This window comes from Taudactylus pleione, unplaced genomic scaffold (assembly GCF_031769625.1).
Source record: "Taudactylus pleione unplaced genomic scaffold, aTauple2 ptg000017l, whole genome shotgun sequence".
In the NCBI taxonomy this organism is placed as follows: domain Eukaryota; kingdom Metazoa; phylum Chordata; class Amphibia; order Anura; family Myobatrachidae; genus Taudactylus; species Taudactylus pleione.
The window spans coordinates 10,000,402-10,016,068 of record NW_028284419.1 but is presented as its reverse complement, the minus strand read 5'-3'; the positions used below and the strand labels follow the sequence as shown (position 1 = coordinate 10,016,068).

General features: G+C 39.6%; 1 protein-coding gene across 4 annotated transcripts in view; it reads right to left on the bottom strand.

Moving 5' to 3' along the window:
• Positions 1-923: 923 nt before the first annotated feature.
• SUCO (SUN domain containing ossification factor) overlaps positions 924-15,667 on the bottom strand; it is a 113,197-nt gene continuing 98,453 nt past the window's right edge. For all 4 annotated transcript variants that reach the window (XM_088482183.1, XM_088482184.1, XM_088482186.1 and 1 more), the window contains 2 exons: positions 6,236-6,291; positions 924-3,693 (listed from right to left, as the gene is read on the bottom strand). In XM_088482183.1, the coding sequence (XP_088338309.1) occupies positions 3,250-3,693; positions 6,236-6,291 (500 nt within the window). In that variant the 3' untranslated portion in view covers positions 924-3,249. The remainder of the gene's footprint in view (positions 3,694-6,235; positions 6,292-15,667) is intronic.

Here is a 15,667-nt window from a genome sequence, read left to right as displayed (position 1 = left end):
AAAGCACAAAAACGTAATATGCACAAATAACCATCAATATTCAATTTCAGCCCTGGGCCATTGTGGATTTATATAAATCACATAAAATGGCACAGACATGACAGATGATTGACAAATTGTAGCCAAACCAAGCACTGCTTTACTGTAGGTAGCTAGAAAACAAAATATGCATTTTCCTTAATTAAAAAAAAAAAAAAAAAAAGACTGACTGGTTCATCCCCAAATAAATACACAGTACTAAAATAGTAAAATGCATTGTATGTCTAAAAGCAAACAGCTATAAATGAAACGTATCCATTTCATACACCTCAATGTTAAAGATCGGTATGATCCAATGCATTGCCCCGCTTTGGTATTAGTATGAAATTACTATAGTACCTTTCACTAGCCTGCAGAGATAACAGTGGTCACTGCCACCTGTAAAATGGATTTGGCCAACTTATGGCTAGTAGGGTATAAAATTATTTTTTTGACAATGTATTACATACCAATGGAAGGGTTTTGTTTTAAGTAATTGGGACAGACTACACCATACAGATGTGTCCACATACATCTATCCTCCATGCGCTACAAGTCGCACGAAAGACGCTTGGTGCCTCGGAAGCACAAAGCGTCTTTCGTGCGCCTTTTTACCTTCAAATGAGTCTTATTGAAACAGTGATGTGAATAGTTCGCACAAGCCGCTTCTGCTGATTAAAATGATATGCAGCATGCTTATATTCTGTGTGTGACTGCAGGTGTAAGTGCATGTGAAATGCTATGTTACAGCCGCTGACACTAACGTAGCATTTCACAAGCAGATACACCCGCAGTCTCACACAGAATATAAGCATGCTGCATATCATTTTAATCAGCAGAAGCGGCTTGTGTTAGCTATTCGCATCACTGTTTGCATAAGACGCATTTGAAGGTAAAAAAGCTGCACAAAAAGACACTCAGCGCTACAGAGTCACACCACGGCATGTTGCGATTAGAAGGGCTGTTGAACACGCAAGGAGGCTAGATGTATGAGGACAGACCTGTATGTATACAACCACTTTATGCAAAATAAAACCAATATAATTGACTGTAAAGAATGCCAGTTCACCTGTGGAATAGTAAATAAGATTCCAACAACTTAAATCGAGGTTTCATATGTTGTGGCTTATCATCTCATGTTCTACTAACTGATATAATGGTTACTGGATACTGCTACAACGCCATACAAACTGATAGAAGGGATAACACTGTAATTTGTATAAAATATCAGGTCTAAGCAGAAGGTCAATATCAAGCTCATCACCAATTTCCTACATCCTTACTTGGCTAACAGAGTTTTTCTTTACTAATTTGAGTGTCAACAGAATAAAGAAGAAAACTTTTGATGCAAAACATACAAAATGGCAAAGCATCTGAAGTTTAAAGCACTACCCTGACTTATTAAAAGAAGTTCTACTAAAGATCACACTGAAAACCTTGCATGCACATCTATATTTAACAAAGTTTAAGTGTAGTTTGACCTGGTTAAATATACTAGAACCGTCAACGGGATCGATTTTTTTTATATGCTGTATAAAAGGAACAAAATGGCAAATATTTCTTTTTTGGCAACATAATTACTACGAATCACCACCTTAAAACATTTACATGTGCTAAAAGGCTTGTATAGTAAAATGGTGTACAGCACAAAAGTCCTATAAATGCAGCCAGTTTACTAACATAAGCCTAAATTGCACTAGATTGATCGAAACCACCATCTAATTTCAATCTTTGTTATTGGCACCAATAAGCCTTTAATAAAGTGAGAATGCCATGAAAAATAATGTGTCATTTGAGAAATCAATCCAACCATCACAACTAGCAAAAGTATGGAGATTTTATTCATAGGACCTCTCTGAAAATGGCATCTACCAGCTCTTGCACTCCAATGACACTTCAAGTCACAGTGGCTGGAGCTTTAAACTCTGTAAACTGATTAACGGTGTCAAAAAAAGGACAATTTGCAGTAATCTGAAAGTGGTGCGCCTTGGAGGATGACACCACTATAGGAGCTATCAGGGTGCATTTATCATGAGCCTACTTACTTGTGGTAAGGAGGATCACCACCCAAGTCATTGTTTTTGGAGTTCTCCTTTTACGTTTTCATCTATAGTTTAGCACAAGTCTAATTAATGAACGCTTGCCTGATTTCTTTACTGTAGTTTGGCATATATGAATTGAATCTTTAATTAGGACTAGTAATTGGCATATGTACCGATTTGAGTTGTGTGCATCCTGCTAAAGAGCTTCCTCACATAAAGCGTTAAAAAAAAAAAAATTAATTGTACTCCCCTTTTATCCCCAGATCAAAAGCACATCACATTATCTAAAACCTGGGATGAAGTTACGAAACTCTGTATGCTGGGCAGATGGTGCAACCTTTATGTTTAACACTGGTCAGAAATGTACATAAGGCTGTAACACCTTCACGATCAGCAGGGTTACTGAATCATTTTAGAGGCACCCCTGGCAGCAAAGTACTTACCACAAGCATATTGTTTTACGCCATATACTCATATATATATATTACACACACACATTCAAACCAAGTGGAAAAAAGTTGCAATATTTTGTCAGAAGAGAACCAATTTAAGCATTTCTCTTGTAAACTATACAGCAGTAGAAACAATGTACTCTCTTGGAAAACACCACCTATAATATGCACACACACGGAACATCTAAAATATATAAACCTTTCACACTTGGATTTTTTTTTTGTCTTTTTAAAGTATTCCTCCAAGAAATGGCCTAATACACTAGTGTTATACTGTGAAGCGCCAGAAAAAATCAAGGGGGTAAAAAAAAAAATAATAATAAAACAAAAAAAGAACAAGGAACAAAAATCCTCCATTCACGCTTTGGTGCTTTTCTCTCCAGTAGCATTATAAATAGACAGAAGGCACATAAATATGGAAAGGTGCAAGTACAGGAACGTCATGGTAGGAAACAATTAGTTGAGCTTAAGTTCAACCCAACAAGCTGGGTCTAAATGTTCGTCCCCCTAGTAAATAAACTGAAAAATCTATTCCTATTTAATGATTTCCAGAGGAAAAATATGCCCCATTTCCTTGTTTAAAGAATCCAGGGGTTGGAGATGATCCACGTTTTTCGAAGAACAGCTCAATCTAGTCAAGTTGTGCATTTATTCCTTAAATCATAAGTTGGATCTTCCTCTATGTAATAACAGAGGAAAGAAAGAAAAACACACACAGCTCCTGTACCCTGCAATGATTAGAGATGACCAGAAACTGTTGTAACCCCAAACGTTCCCACAGTCAACTCTTTATTAGTTTTGATGATGTCATGCAGACTGGGCAAGGACCCAGATTTAGTCTGTGTTAAGGTTTTGAGGAACTTTCCTTGGTCCTGAAGTTTTGAGCGCCTGCGCTTAATGGCTCTTTTTTCAGTTTTAGTCTTTTGAGGTTGTCCGTTACAAAGGGCTGAGCAGGCTGTGATGCCACAAAAATATGACTCCTCTGATTGTGAAGAAGTCTCGGAGCTGCCCTCGGAAGGTGGCCCTTTGTAGGAAGAATGGTACACCTCTCCCATATTTGAGAAGTCTCTCTGGTTTGTGAAGTCTTTCTTTGTTTTAATGTCCCCATTTGGCAGTGCTTTTAAAGGATCCATAGGTTTTAATGTCTCAATTTTTTCAGTTTTATATTTGCAACGCTTTTTCTGTGGGTAGAATAGTAAACAAGTTTAAAAATTAATACAGGAAAAAATATGTAGCAATTCTCACAATGGTACTGGGAAGAATCTCCATTAAAAACATACTGTAGCATCCATCTCATTTACAAGGCACGGGAAGCAGTGGTGAATTTCCCATGGGGCACCACTTGCTGCAGAACATAGACGCTTGTTTTATTGCTGTCAGTCTGAACTTTATCAGTAACCACAAAACATTTCCAACGTAGTGTACCATACACCATCTTGCATTGAGTATGGACAGCTAGGATATGCTCAGACTGACCCTGCAAGCTGTCCCAGTAATAACTATACATTAAATAAAAAAAATCATACCTCGTGGTTTTATTATCATTTTTATTATATTAAACTGCAATCGTCAAATGAGGACTTCTACCCAAACAATGAAAATAATAAAATTGGGTGGTGGGGAGCAGCCATTACAGTTGTGCCTATGGGCGCCAGTGATGGGAAGCTTATTTCACATTTCCAAGTTTGAAAGAAATATACAATTATGTATCAAGTCTTTTAGAAGGCGAGCCATCATATTTGGCCTCAGTCCCTTGGCAGCTCTCTTAGGCCGGGTACACACCTGAACGATATCGGGACAATTTGCCGTATTGTAACGACAAATCGTCTACATTGTATAGTGTGTACGCACAATCGCGTGCTCCCGTGGGTCGAGATCTTCTTGTTGTCGGTGCTGCACGGTCATTCAGATGATATCGTATTTCGACTTGGTGCCTATTGTGTAGTGTGTATGGCCATCCGGACAACCAGACCATATGTCGGTCCGATTAGGCCAATTATGACTAGGCCAATCGTTGTGTGCGCGGGAGCAACGATAAAATTGTATACAAGTGAACGCTACGATAGATCGATCTTATGCAAGATTGTACAGTGTGTATACGCAATATAGTTTCTTCTAGCCTCAAGGGAAATCGGGTGAAAAATCGTTCCAATTACCAGTCGTTAAGGAGTGTACCTAGCCTTATGCCTTCCAAGTTGTGCTTCTTCTTGGTCTTCTCTATAGATACAAGGACCCTTCCTTAGACTACAAAACGTTATCTTTACATAGTAACAGCATATCTTTACATAGTAACAGCATATTACTAAGCCGCTGTACAACAGTTGGTAAAGGACAAATAAAGTCCCTATGATAATACGTGAAAGGAAATTTTACTACAGAAATGGGCATATAAATGAATACAAACAAAGGAGGTGGTTGAATGAATAAACAAAGAAATTAAGGCTGTCTGAAATCCAATGTACAGCAGGTGACCTAGTCACATTTGTTTAGGTTCAAATTGAGAACATTTGCCGGTCAAAAAGCATAATAAAACACTATGAACAAGACACACATGCGTTAGAACAAACCATTATGCTTTACATAATGTTGTAATGCCATCTACTGATGAAACCTGGGATAGCAGTGCTGCAGTTTAATTTGATCCATACATTCTTCAAGAGGACATAAATAAGTAACTTGAATTACAGGGCTATGTTAAACTACAATCCATAGACTATACATGCATGGGTGTTGTGAGTGTGTGTGTAAAAAACACACACACACACAGAGGATTTTGACATTATAAGCACTTGATAAAAAATACCCTGAGTGAGGTGTTGAGGATTTAGAATTATAAGCACTTTATTATAGCTGAATTCTCAAAGCCCAAAATACAGGTCTGATTTGTTGTCAAAGTCATCATAGAAGCTGTAAATATGACCAGCAGTTTTTCCAGTGATAAATACATGATTTCATGATTGCATATCTAACAGCCTGGGCACTAAAAATATATATATTTTGCATGTTCAAATACTTTTAAAAGTGCTTAGACCTCTTTGGCACTAACCACTCTCTGTGGCACTTTCGCACTAACACCTCTCCCTCTAACTGCAGGGTAGTCAGTCAGTGGCGGTACCTCTCTCCTGAGACCAGAAGAGTTACATGTTCATTTATGCAGAGCTAAACGTTTGCAAGCATGGTGAGCAAAGACGTTTCAACCCTGAAGGGATGGAAGAGAGATTTTAAATCTTCAATCACCTCCCGCACTCCCTTCCTCTAACCTCGAATCCATCCTTAGGACAGGTGACTCAGCCATCCAATAAAAGGTGTCATTGATTGCACTGCTCAACACAGTCCCATAGATGCCTCAAGTCTTCAGCACCACAACCTTCCAGCTCACTATACTTGTAGCCTGGCAGTAAATAGGGCATAAAGGTGGAATTCTCTAGGTCAGTGGTTCTCAACCTTAACCCTCAGGTTTTCCCAGCAGGTCATGTTTTGAGGATTTCGGTCTCTTGAAGCAGGTGGGATAATTACTGATCCAGCAAAATAGATTAACTCCTGTGTATAATTACAGAAATCCACAAAACATGACATGCTGCTGGTACTTGATGACTGGAGTAGAGAACCCCTGCTCTAGTGATTTCATTACTATTAAGTTTATATTTTGTTTACATCTTCTTATATAGAGCATCAGATTCCGTTGCGCTTCAAAAATGGAAGTGTACAAGGAACGATAATTACCTTTTTCTCTGGAGAAAATTTCAATGGTTCCACAATATATAAATCATCGGGATTCACTAAAGAGGAGAAGAGATGCGTTAAAATAATTGCACGACATTTAATGACAGCACAGAGCCAATGCTGTAAGCCACATCCTAACCATTTGCAGCTACTGTACAACAAGTTTTATGGAAAACATAAATATATTTGTAGAAAGCAGATGAACAGACAAAACTTGTGGCCATACAAATGTAAAGACATGTTGTAATAGGGTAACAGCCAAAGTGCAGCCTTTTCTAAGATTATTATAACACCTAAAATACTGTAGGAAGAGTTATGCTGGCCATACACCAGCACGATTTCAGGCCGATTGCCCGATTTTCGACGAGTTGTATGATGGATCTTGTGAAAATCGTGTATTTTTTTTTAGTAAGATATGATCCGATGCGCGCTCCCGCAGCTCCTAAATCGGATAGTATGATCAGATGTGCAGCCCATATTATCCATCGTATCCTGTGCAGATCATACCGTTAAGTTTAGTGCGTGCGATGCATCGTGCGTCCATTCATGTAATTTCAATTACATTTTCCAGATGAGACCGTGAGGCACACAATCGATCGTAGGACAGATCGAGTGTAAAGAAAAACACCAAATCGTATTGCCGGGACTGCAAGGTGCTCCGGGGAATCGTGAGGCGAATCGTATCGTATGCTTGTCGTGCAGGTGTATGGCCAACATTACATTTCTTAAAGGATTTTACATCTTGTAGCTGCTGCAAGGTTTTATGCACTGCTTTTATGTGTGGATTGATACATATATTTCAATGATATTGCTGAGGTCTGCATCCATGGTACATTGCCAAAGCATGTTATGTTCATTTACTATTACTTTAGTTTATACATTATTTGATACTCCTGCTTGGTATTTTGAATTAACCCTACATATCCATCTATATATCTATCTGGGCCTGACACAGAGGTAGATGCGAACGCACAAAATATTTTGAAAACCCCTATGATGCTCGCGTTACCCTGAGCGTACATGTTATGGGTGTGTCAGAGAAAGCGGTAGCCTTCTCAGACACAGAGCCACAGCCATGTTTAAACTGAGAAACTGCACCTGCATTAGGGCTGGTGCCCCAATGGTGGATTGCGCAGAACCACTGGAGGTGCTGTAGTTGTGACAGTGGGCGTCTCAGGGCCTGCACATTCTGGTGCACACTACCACACAAGGGGAAAGCTAAAAGTGGCATTTGCATATTATTGCTGTCAAAACTCATTAAACGGGATGTAGTTAGCAGACGGTCTGAATCCCGATGCTAGAAGTCCGATACGGGACTTGATAGGTGTCGAAAACGCCCATCTTAATCCCGACGTCGGAACACAGACGTCAGCCCAAACCAGGTAAGTCCATGCCATCTTAGCCGTGGGGAAGGGGGAGGGTTAGGTTTAGGCACCATAACGAGGTTAGCGTTAGGGTTTTTTTGGGGGAGACTTAGGTTTAGGCACTAATGGGGAGGGTTAGGGTGCGGGGTGGGGAGGGTTAGGCTACAAGAAGGGAGGGCAAGTGTACTTACCCGACCCGTCGGGATAACAACCATCAGGATGCCACTGTCGGTATTTTGACAGGAGGCATCCCGACAGCTGGCATTACATACTGATTCCCCGAAAACATACACACGGGCAACTGCAAGCGCATCTACCACTGAATCAGGCCCTCTATGTACACAAACACACACTAAAGTGAAAGTAGATGGTTTATCGACAATTAGAATGGCAATAAGTTATATGGACACTGAAATGTAGACACTTCTGTCAGCAGCATGTTACACCTTCTGGCAGTACAACTGTCATGATTAATTACCATCATGTTGGCAGTTGTACTGCCGGCACGAGTACAAATTTCACACTTGTCGACATCACGGTGTGTGTTGCCGTGTCCCCATAATGCTTGTCGACTAGCCGTATGCATCCCACTAAAGGCCAAATTTGCATGTGCTTTGGATTGATCAATAGCAGCTTATCTTATTTGAGGAATTTCCAATTTAGACACACAGAACTATCTTAAATCCAAGGCACATTTAGTGATACTATAAAGCAAAATATTCACCACAATGGTGCAATACCCATAGGCAGAATACTATTAAAGAAGGCCAACATAAAATCTGCTCACAAAAGTATACAATTCAGCACTTATCTGATGTAGCACTCATTTATCCAACACAAACAATGGTCCCAGGTCTGGTCTCCAGTGTCAGCCAATCAGGACTCTGAATTCTAAGGATCAGCTGCTCGACCAACACTATGTGAGCAGCCGCCCTAATCATGTTAAGTCAAACGGTTGATTCTTAGAATGCAGTGGGCTGGTAAGCTGACATGGTCTTGGATCAGATAAGCACTGATTATTAAAGTTTGTGTGTGCTGATTTTAGGTTGGCTTTTTGTTTAATAAACAGTGTTTTGTTGAATACAGCTAATTTTTCTGTATTTTTTTTTTTTTTTTTTTAAATCTGCAGACCAATAATGAATTGGGATTTTGAAAATAAAAGCGCCTACTCATTTGAAATAAAATTACTGACTGGAATAAGTTGTGTAAGTGTCATCTGTAATGCAGACAAATCTGTTGAATTTTTAGGGGGTTGAATACTTTTTGAAAAACACTATCAGTGTTCTCCCTACGCTTTATTTGTCGGGCGGCCCGCCCGGTAAAAATCCCCCCCGCCCAGCACTGTAACATCCCGAGAGTTGCGCGCTGAGCACTGCCACCCAGGGGCGGAACTAGCAGCAGTGCAGCCGATGCATTGCACCAGGGCCCGCACCCGCCGCTAGTGTCCCCAGGGCCCCACAAGTGTAGGGCAGACTGCAGTGAGTAGCGGGTCTGCTCCACACAAACACACAGCCGCCAGCGACAGCTGTGTGTTTGTCATAGCAGCGCAGTCAGCCAATGAGTCATACAGACTTTGATTGGCTGCTGCGGCCACATAGGGAGCCGGCTCTAGCTCACTCATGAGCTCCCATTCCGACTCCCCCCGCAGCGGTCCCATGGTGCAAAGCGGGCCGTGAGCAGCAGACAGCACCGGTCGTCGGCTGGAGCAGGGATCAGGTAAGATGTCTATTTTTTCTTTCTTTTGTGAGTATAAGTTACTGTATAAAGGGGGCTGCTACTCTGGGGGCACTGTATAAAGGGGGCTGCTACTCTGGGGGCACTGTATAAAGGGGGCTGCTACTCTGGGGGCACTGTATAAAGGGGGCTGCTACTCTGGGGGCACTGTATAAAGGGGGCTGCTACTCTGGGGGCACTGTATAAAGGGGGCTGCTACTCTGGGGGCACTGTATAAAGGGGGCTGCTACTCTGGGGGCACTGTATAAAGGGGGCTGCTACTCTGGGGGCACTGTATAAAGGGGGCTGCTACTCTGGGGGCACTGTATAAAGGGGGCTGCTACTCTGGGGGCACTGTATAAAGGGGGGCTGCTGCTGGGGGCACTGTATAAAGGGGGCTGCTGCTGGGGGCACTGTATAAAGGGGGCTGCTACTGGGGGCACTGTATAGGGCGGCTGCATAAGGGACACTATTTAAGCCTGGGGTTACTGCATAAGTAGCCAGTCTGGGGGCACTATTTAAGCCTGGGGGCACTACATAAGGGACCAGTCTGGGGGCACTACATAGGTACACTACAGCCTGAGGGCACTACATAAGGGCAAAGCTAAACTACAGGGGCAATGCATAAAGGGGAAAACTACAGGGGGCACTGTATAAAGTATATATCAAAGGGGAAAGGGAAAATGGGAAGGAAACGACGCACAGGCAGACAGTAAATCTTAGTGTGTTCTTTATTGGAATAACAAGACAATGAAAAAGTGTAAATACATACATCAACCACTATGCCTGAAAGAATGATGTGAGGACAATATTCACTATAAATGAAAGGCAGTGGCAGTGCTCACTAGAGTGTATACAGCAGGTAGAAAAACAGAAAGAAAACTATTGGGCGAGCACTCCTTAAACAAGAAAAATTCTAAAAAATAACTTTTATTGGATAGAGTCTAAAATCAGTAGGACTTTGTATGTCATCCAATAAACACCCACATAAATTATAAAATATATATGCTTCAGTCTCTGCAATAGTCTGTCTCAAATTAGTAGTCAGACATTAGCTACTAACAAATGACACACGATAAGACAAAAGGATACTACAAATATCACACAGAAGATTATCACCCAAATGAGTAATTGGAAAAGAAAAATGTAATAAATAATAAAACATACAAGACAACACTATATCTCTAAAATTCTCAGAATTTTTGGTATTGATCAATCCCAGAAAAAAATACTAAAATACAGTTTTTAACTAAACCATCTCTCATAAGGCGAAATATTCAAAAATAACATATGGATGTTTACAAATATCGATATTCTGATTTATTCAACTGGAAGGTATCAATGAGTGCATTAGCAATATCCTTCATATAAGGAGATCTCATAATTAGACATTATATATAGAAATAAGGAAGGTCCGGGTATAGATCCACTATTCCTCATTCTACTGCTCCTCACCTATGCAAATTGCTATTTGTGAGGAGTGAGAGATTGCCGGAGAGTGGTTTACCCTTAGAAACAACAGTTTAACAGAGGCTTTACTCAAATTTCATTTTTACTGTTGACGGTCATACTTATAGCATTGGACACCCAATGAGAGAACTACTCCAATGAGATCAACTGCAGTTAATAGAGATATAGAATAAGGCAAGTTTATAAATCCTTTAGGATGTAACATCAAAATACAAGAGTATCTATTAAAAGAAACATGAATTCTTATAGTCTCAACCAGGGGTATGTGCGTACATACATATGTGCAGGCCAAAACTCACGTATGCTAAGGTGCAGTGTTTGCTGCTATTAAAAAGCCACTGCTTTACCAAAAATACTTGCCTGTCTGGATTCCTCATTTCAACAACCCGTGTTACATTATATATATTATAGGTCCTCCTTGTTCACTATAATACCACATGAACAAGGTCTAAGTGCCTTGAAGAGAGCCCTTATGACAACATCTTCCCAAAGTAAACCTCCTATTGAATTCATTGTAAACCCAGAACTTGTTCTATATAATACCCATTTCATGTATAAGGATTCCTTCTACTTACAACTGTCAGGAACCGCCATGGGGTCCCCGCATACGCCAATTTATACATGGCGGAATACGAGGAGATATTTATTTACCCATGTTTTGGTCAATATATCAAGTTCTACAGGAGGTTTATAGACAACATCTTCTTACTTTGGCAGGGTCCTGAAAGTGCTTCTGTACACATGGTGGAATATCTAAATAATCTTGACCACCCAGTAAAATTTACCCACAACATGTGGATAAACAATTGGTGAACTTTCTGGATATCTCAGTCGACCGACAAGATGGGAAACTTCATACAACTTTTTCATAAACCCACAGACCGAAAAAATTTTTTATTAACCTCTAGCAATCACCCACCGGCTCTTAAAGACAGTTTGCCTAGATCACAGTATCTACGAGTACTATGTAACAATACTAACAAACATAATCAAGAGACCCAATTGGCAGAGATGACAGATAGGCTTAAAGAACAAGGATATACAAACAAGGTACTAAAGAAATGCCTAAAGAAAGCAAGTACAAGTACCCAAGACCATGAATAGAAGTTGAGAACAGACTGATATTCGTAACAGTATATGATAATCTAGCCGATGCAACACATACAGCTCTCAAGAGACTTTGGCCGATCAAATTAGATAACTCTCTGCCTTTTACAGATACTCGTGCTCCGATGATGGCGTATAAAAGGGGACCAAATTTAAAACAAATGTTCTTAAGACCTACCCTGAATCCGGATTAAAAAGAAAAAGATAAGAAATGAAATGATGAAAAAGAAACCAGGAAGTTATAAATGTGCAGGCTGTATAACGTGCAGGGCTATGATCCCTAGCCCCACATTCCCACCCCCACATACGGGTAAGAATATAAAGATTAATTATAAACTGCACTGTATCTTAGACCATGTCATATGCATACTTATAAGCCCATGTGGTCTTTACCTCTAGAAACTTTTGAGAATGAATGGATAATCATAGAGCCTCCATTAGGTCAGTACACCAAACAGACACTTTTGATAAAAATGTTGCTAGACACTTTGTAGTAAAAGGACACCAAATTGCGAGTCTAAAGTGCAAACTGATAGACTGGGTACCCCCCTTAAAATTTAGGTGCAGATCGCCTACAACAATTACGTAGATGCAAGAGCCGTTGGATCCACACAATTGGTACTGTTGCCCCTAGAGGGCTAAATGAATACAACTCGCTTAACATTTTTCTCCAACTCAGCACTCTGTGTGCAAATCATGTTACTTGAAGATAACAGTTTCCACAGGTCTCTCTACAAGAGTGCCAAGACAACACCACTTTCCATATATATGTTATATCAGTCAGTATATTGATTCATAATGTAAGCACAAAATTATTTGTGAACAGTAATTATATAGGACATACAGATATTCATAGTAAGCTGTATACCCCTGAATATAGCTCCTGCAATGCTTGTTGTAGAGTAAACTAACAATACTCTATTAAGGCTAAAAACTCACTAATATTTTGCTGAAATTCACCGCTATTGTGTAATAAGTTAAGTACTTATATATTAGTACTTTATATTGTGTGTCAAGTTAGCTACATTTATTAACACACTATTTGTTTTAATCCTTCATTCCCACTACTTTAATATAATATGCTATTTTATAGCATGGTTTATTGAATCACATATTTATATGGTGTTATAGATAAAAATATATTTGTTTTTATTTTTTTATATTTTATTAATACTTCTTTTTTTATATACTTTTTTGCTTATTTTGTATTTATTTTTCTTAATTTTTAACACACCAAATAGTGTACTAGTATTTTTCTCTATATATATTCTTGTGTAAGGGCTACAAGTGGTTCGCACATGCGCTTAGTTTGGTAACCATGACTACCCAAAACAGACAGATTTCCCAGTGTTGGGCACCTTCTGAGTGATGTCATTCCAATAGCGACGGTAGCTGCCGGTACCGAACGTCAGTCACCGGAAGCTAGCTTGGCATCCACACTAACACACACATGGGGGAAGTTTACTTTGCGTGTACCATTTTTATTTGTTATTTTGTGTCCTGACGAAGGGGATTCGTTCCCCGAAACGTTGTAATAGAAGCCATGATTTGTCACCTCATTTCCAGCCTCTGAGTGCCGCCTTCTTTATGATCTTTGTATTTGTGGGTGAGCTAGCCTCCCAAGGAAGGCACCGGAGATAGCTATCTATTATAATTTGAGATATATATATATAATTGATTTTATATATAAAAAATAAAAATGAACAAGACTGAAAGATGTATACAGTTCTATCTCGTTCTAAAAAAAACTGCTGGCAACATTCTGTTTGGTGGAGGCTACGGACTAACTGATGATTGTATTCACCTTATTTCTCTACTTTGGCATCTTACTTTCTCTACTTTGGCATCTACTTTGGCGTTCTTTAATACCTAATGTATGCAGGATGAACCAACATCCTCTACTTAGAGCCAAGCAGGAAAGCAGAACACATAAAAGATGACGATGCAAACTGTTCAAACTGCACTACTTAACTCTTTCATTTAAGTAAGAGAAAGACAGACCGAGAGAGACAGATACACCATCACAACTCCTGTTTGTTTCACATCATTATCCTCCACTCATTTAAACTGATACACAGATGTTTGAAAACTCTGCTTAATTACGTATTCTCAGTAATATATATGTTGTAATATAAATATTATATATATATATATATATATATATATATATATATATATATATATATATACACACACACACACACACTCACACATACATACACAAACATATATATATATATATATATATATATACATACATATACATACACACACAGTCAGGTGCATAAATATTGGGACATTGATAGAATTTTCATATTTTGGCCTCTATTCACCACCACAATGGCTTTGAAATTAAACAAACAAGATGTGCTTTAACTGCAGACTTTCAGATTTAATTTGAGGGTAATTACATCCAAATCAGGTGAATGGTGTAGGAATTACAACGGTTTCTATATGTGCCTCACACTTTTTAAGGGGCCAAAAGTAATGGGACAAACTAAACAATCATAAATCTAACTTTCACTTTTGAATACTTTGTTGCAAATCCTTTGCAGGCAATTACAGCCTGAAGTCTGGAACGCATAGACATCACCAGACGCTGGGTTTCAGCCCTGGTGATGCTCTGCCAGGCCTCTACTGCAAATGTCTTCAGTTTCTGCTTGTTCTTGGGGCATTTTCCCTTCAGTTTTGTCTTCATCAAGTGAAATGCATGCTCAATCGGATTCAGGTCAGGGGATTGACTTGGCCATTGCATAACATTCCACTTTTTAGCCTTAAAAAACTCTGGTTGCGTTTGCAGTATGCTTCGGGTCATTGTCCATCTGCACTGTGAAGCGCCGTCGAATGAGTTCTGAAGAATTTGACTGAATATGAGCATATAATATTGCCCGAAACACTTCAGAATTAATTCTGTTGCTTTTGTCAGCAGTCACATCATCAATAAATACAAGGGAACCAGTTCCATTGGCAGCCATACATGCCCACGTCATGACACTACCACCACCATGCTTCACTGATGAGGTGGTATGTTTTGGATCATGAGCAGTTCCTTTCCTTCTCCATACTCTTCTCTTCCCATCACTCTGGTACAAGTTGATCTTTGTCTCATCTGTCCATAGGATGTTGTTCCAGAACTGTAATGGCTTTTTTAGATGTTGTTTGGCAAACTCTAATCTGGTCTTCCTGTTTTTGAGGCTCACCAATAGTTTACATCTTGTGGTGAACCCTCTATATTCACTCTTGTGAAGTCTTCTCTTGATTGTTGACTGACACATATACACCTACCTCCTGGAGAGTGTTCTTGATTTGGCCAACTGTTGTGAAGGGGTTTTTCTTCACCAGGAAAATAATTCTTCTGTCATCCACCACAGTTGTTTGCCGTGGTCTTTCGGGTCTTTTGGTGTTGCTGAGCTCTCCGGGTGTTCTTTCTTTTTAAGAATGTTCCAAACAGTTGATTTGGCCACACCTAATGTTTTTGCTATCTCTCTGATGGGTTTGTTTTGATTTTTCAGCCTAATGATGGCTTGCTTCACTGATAGTGACAGCTCTTTGGATCTCATATTGAGAGTCGACAGCAACTGATTCCAAATGCAAATGTCACACCTAGAATCAACTCCAGACCTTTTACCTGCTTAATTGATAATGAAATAACGAGGGAATAGCCCACACCTGTCCATGAAATAGCTTTGGAGTTGATAGTCCAATTACTTTTGGCCCCTTAAAAAGTGGGAGGCACATATAGAAACCGTTGTAATTCCTACACCGTTCACCTGATTTG